Source organism: Lissotriton vulgaris, chromosome 11, assembly GCF_964263255.1.
Source record: "Lissotriton vulgaris chromosome 11, aLisVul1.2, whole genome shotgun sequence".
NCBI lineage: Eukaryota > Metazoa > Chordata > Amphibia > Caudata > Salamandridae > Lissotriton > Lissotriton vulgaris.
This window is the reverse complement of record NC_141699.1, coordinates 854,035,415-854,040,206: the sequence shown is the minus strand read 5'-3', so window position 1 is coordinate 854,040,206 and position 4,792 is coordinate 854,035,415. Positions and strand designations below refer to the sequence as shown.

The following is a 4,792-nucleotide window of genomic DNA, read 5'->3' as shown; positions in this document are numbered from 1 at the left end:
CTTAAGACCTGGCTTTTCTCCCAGTAATTCTTTGTTGACCTGCAGCTGGTGTTGTGTTGTGCCTGTTTCCTTTCAGTCCTCTTTGCCAGAGCGCCGGGACACTCCATGGAGTATCCGTGCGCTATAGAAGAGACCTTTTATAACATAACATAACAAAATATAAAGATGTTTTCATCAGACCAGATCCCAGAAAGAAACGAAGATCCCATTGGCTAATAGTTGTCACCAGACCAAGCCATTTTCTTCAGCCCGGAAGTCAGACTCAGCTCAAAATCTTACAGGACAATAAGTGGCAAAACAATAATGAACGTCTGTGAGAACAACAGCAAGACATAGTTTGAGAGTTTATGGAATAATGGGTGCCACCAAGCTAAGACGCTTCCGTTGGAACAGCAGACGAACGGAGTTTGAGATCTCCCGGTACCGAAGTCCATAGAAGTACGGAAAGAGCGCTTTTGGCAGAACAATCAGCACATTGCAGATGGTCAGGGTGACCCACAGCCCTGTGCGCAGCCCGATAATGTTGTTCATGTAAAGCAGGGTCTCTGTGATGAGGAGCAGCAGGGGGAAGAAGTAGAAAAAGAGGATGGTGTGGTGCATGAGGAAGGTGATGCTGGCCCGGGAGGTGACTCCCTTCCAGATGCCAGACTCTCGCGTTTTAAAGCAGAGCAGTGCGTAGCAGCACAGGACCAAGGAGATACAGAGCAGGGAGGAAGCCACAAAGAGGATGTAGCAGAACTTGATTGTGTCATCTCCATGCAGCATAACGACAAGGATAACCGGCAGGGAGCAGATTTCAAAGGGACAGCGGCTGGCTTTCTGAGTCAGATACAACACCACAAAAATGGCGGCTGGGAAAAAAGACGAGGAAATCCAAAGGACCACGATCAGCTTCTTGGTCCTAGAGGGAGGCACAATGGAGATGTAGCGCAGAGGCCACAACACGGCCAAGTAGGTATCCAGCACCATGGCGGCAGCAGTCAAGACCCCACCACAGTAGGTGACGGCAAGCAGGAAGAGCAGCAGCACGCACGCATAGCCAGGAAGCTTGACGCTCAGCACATTGAAGACAGCCGTCAGGGTGTAGAACGTGAGATAGATCAGATCAGAGAGGAGGGCGTTGCCCAGAAGCTGGTATCTTGTCTCCTTGCGCAGGCTGGGGTTCGAGCAAATGACGAACAGGATGGCAGGGATGATGAGAAGGGCAGCACCGAGGCAAGACACGGTCGGAATGAGGAACAGCCTGGCCTCTCCGGAAATGGGCAAAAAGAACCACTCACGAAGCAGTGATACAGAGTGGTCCTCCAGGAGACGAGAGCTGTTGGAGTACTGTTCCTTCTTCAGATACAGGGTCGCGTTTATGAGCCGCGCACTGCCACAGTCAGTCAAAGTGTAATTCATCTCTTCTCTCCTTCGGGGAGAGAGGCGGGAGGGCTCCTCGATGAACCTCAGAACCTTTTGGCTCCTGTAATGGTTTTCAGAAGGTTGGCTGCATCGCTTGCCAGCAGTAGTGAAACAATATATAGATTATGCCAGTGCCGAAATGGCATTATTCCAGAAGAGCCGAAGGAGTATTTGTGCAGGCCGGAAATGTAGGGATTTGTAAGCAAAAACACCCAGCCTGTCATTCCTTAAAGCATAGCATGACTGTGAGTTCGAGGGGTTTGCTCTGTTGCCCAGCGTACGCTGTGCGCGTGCCCAGCCCGGGGCCAGGGTGCAAAGGAACAGATGGAACGGCTGCTGAATACACAGGTGAAGCCAGACATTCCAGGCGCACCAAGCCATAAACCTGATGTGGGCAGACGGCGCAAGCCACTTGCTTCTACAAACCCATCGATTGAAAGCCATCAATAGCAGAGCGGCTGTCAGTTCTTATCCCTCATGAAAAATACATATCAAATAGTGTTTTCGTATAGATTTAGCCTATTTGTACAATACAGTGCTAGGAACTAGGCACGTTAGTTCCAATAGGATGGCTTTTGAGTTCTAACACACCCCCGGCACCAGATGCGGCCCTCGCATGCAAGCGCCCTTAAAAATCGCGAGATAGCAGGTGCTGATATATTTACCTTCACTATTGGTCGTTGCTGACCAACACTGCCTCCGCTAAGATCGGTCTCGCTCTCAACACAACAATTTTACGTATGCAGTTCTTCATTTCTGTATTTATTTATTTGTGTGACTTTCGAATTGAGTAATTCAGTAAAGCCTAGCAATAATTATTTAATTATTATTTCTAACATATTATAATAATATTTCTTTTGTGTAGTATTAAATTAATTAGTGTTACATATTTTATTACTATTTCTTTGTTAATTTATTAATTGTGACTTCGCACTACAGGTCAGATGCTAGGGTTCGGAAGATACCCTAAAAAGCTCCATAACGCACCTCTTCAGTGAGGCGCACTGCCCGATAGCAGGAGTCTTCAAGTACAAGCAGTTTACAGTCTCCATCAATAACTTAATACACATACACACACATACATTCAGAGCTAAGTTTTAAGACCGGGGTAACGAGTGATGCAGCATGATTTTTGTAAATAAAATCTGTTCAATATAATCCGCCCGAAAGAGTGAATTAACATAAAACTAATAGAATTGATTATTATTAAAACATGAAAACATAGTGTACAACGTGATGATGTGTAAGGGAACGCTCCTTAAATGTTTCCCTAGGTAAAGAAAATAACGTAATGAGAAATTATGTAAATGCTAGTTGAGAAACATAAATGATTAGTACTTATTGAATAACGAGGATTATCCTGTCTGTCTAATTGAATGTGATTTATGTCTCTTAAAATGCAGAGACACGACAAACACAGAAGAAAAACTTTTATTATTCGTGAAAGACTTTGTAAATCTGTTAGAAATAATTCTCTCTTTTACTAAAATAATGTAGGCCTTAGAAAATGTTAGAGGATTTGCTTCTGTGCTCCTGTCCTTCAAATGTTTCATTAGAATGCAGATATTAGTCTATTTCTGAACGAACTTTTTAGGTTTTTCCTTTCTAGGCGAGAGATGAGGTACATCTAGTGTAATTGTTTCACTATATATATATATATACTGACGGTCTCAACGCTGTTAAACACTTTTTGAGCCTTAGGCCTGCACAATTCTATGAACACAATAAGGCCATATTAAGCCTAACAGAGTGGAGTTTATGCAATAACTTTTTTGCCTTTGAAAAGGATGTTTGGCGTCAAGTGAGAGGGGTAGCAATGGGGGCCTGCTTCTCACCCAGCTACGCGTGTTTACACGTCGGCTGGTGGGAGGAGCAGGTCCTCAACAGGATACACAAAACATGGGTGGATGAAAAAATTATCAAATTCCTCAGATACATTGGCGATGTATTCATTGTGTGGCAAGGTGAAATTGATGAAGCCATTACCTTTGTTAAGGAAATCAATGTTAATCATTTGAACCTGAAATTCACACCCCACATTAGTAAGAAGGAGGTTGAGTTCCTAGATGTTAAAGTGTATATAGATAATGACAAAAAAATTCAAACGACATTATTTAGGAAACCTACCAAAGGGAATACCACCCTACATGCTTCAAGTCTCCATCCCAAACACACCATCCATAGCATCCCTTATGGAGAGATCCTTAGATTGAAGAGGATTTGTAGCACCAATGAAGATTTTATTAACTGTGTGAGGGACTTGGAAACTCGATTAAGGGAACAAGGCTACTCTAAGAAGATCTTTGACCAGGCTTTGAAAAAAGCAAGTTTGAGAACTCGAAATAGCCTATTCCCGGTCGATGGTACCATGGAAGAGGATTCCTCTTCGAATGATGATACCAACAATGAGACATGCCCCAGGTTTATTACAGCATTTAGTGACCAGGAAAACACAATCAGGAAAATCATCACCAAAAATTGGCCCATCATAATGACAGATTCGGTCTCAGGTGCACTGCTACCACCTAAACCCAAGATTACCTTCCGCAGGGCACGTAATATGGGAGCTTTTCTGGACCAGCCAAGTCCTGAACTTAAGCAACAAACGAATTGGATGCAGACAGCAGGTGGGTTTCGCAAATGCTCCACCTGCAGGGCCTGTAAATTTGGTATTAATAAGACTCACTACCATACCCCATTCAGTGAGACCGCAATCCCGATTGTAGGTCAATATACGTGCAAAACTGAATTTGCGGTATATGTCCTGACATGCACTTGTGGCCTTAATTACATCGGCAGTACCAGCAAACAAGTGCACGTGAGGATCCTACAACATTTGCGGGCAATTTTACATAATGACTCAAGCTACCCAGTGGCACGCCATTTTGAGTCTACTCATAATAGGGATGTAAATTGCTTGTCTTATTATGTTGTGGGGGCAATACCAAAACTACGAAGAGGTGGCAATAGGGATTTGAAACTAAGGCAGTTGGAATCCAATATGATATTGGAATTCGACAGCAAAAGTCCGAATGGCCTTAATAATACAGAGGATCTGCATACTTTCCCCTAAAATCCCTTAGCACTCTACTCAGTAATTTTCTCCCTTTGGTCTGATTGCTGAAAATTGATTTTTGCTCGCAGGTAGTCAGGTTCATTGTTGCCTGGAGTATGCTTTAGCTTTTTTCGCATATAACAACAGTTTTCCCAAATAATTTACCATATCTTCGTTCTGTCAAGTCAGGTTCCCTGTGTGGCGGAAAGTAAAGAATTCTCTTGGGTCATCCCCTACTTTGTAAATATATGTCATTTATACCTGTATTTATTCTGAATTTTTACACAATTCTTATACACAGGGTGTTTTAATAATCTTTATCTGTTTATGATT

The 4,792-nt window shown here is 43.3% G+C and overlaps 1 protein-coding gene across 1 annotated transcript; it reads right to left on the bottom strand.

The window, feature by feature from the left end:
- Positions 1–345: 345 nt before the first annotated feature.
- Positions 346–1,401, bottom strand: GPR148 (G protein-coupled receptor 148). Its single transcript, XM_086944878.1, has one exon. It carries the CDS (start codon positions 1,399–1,401, stop codon positions 346–348), a length of 1,056 nt encoding a protein of 351 aa, XP_086801004.1.
- Positions 1,402–4,792: the final 3,391 nt, after the last annotated feature.

Bases quoted from the DNA above. Each gene is read 5' to 3' on its own strand.
- GPR148 (XM_086944878.1), bottom strand. From the start codon at position 1,401: ATGAATTACACTTTGACTGACTGTGGCAGTGCGCGGCTCATAAACGCG.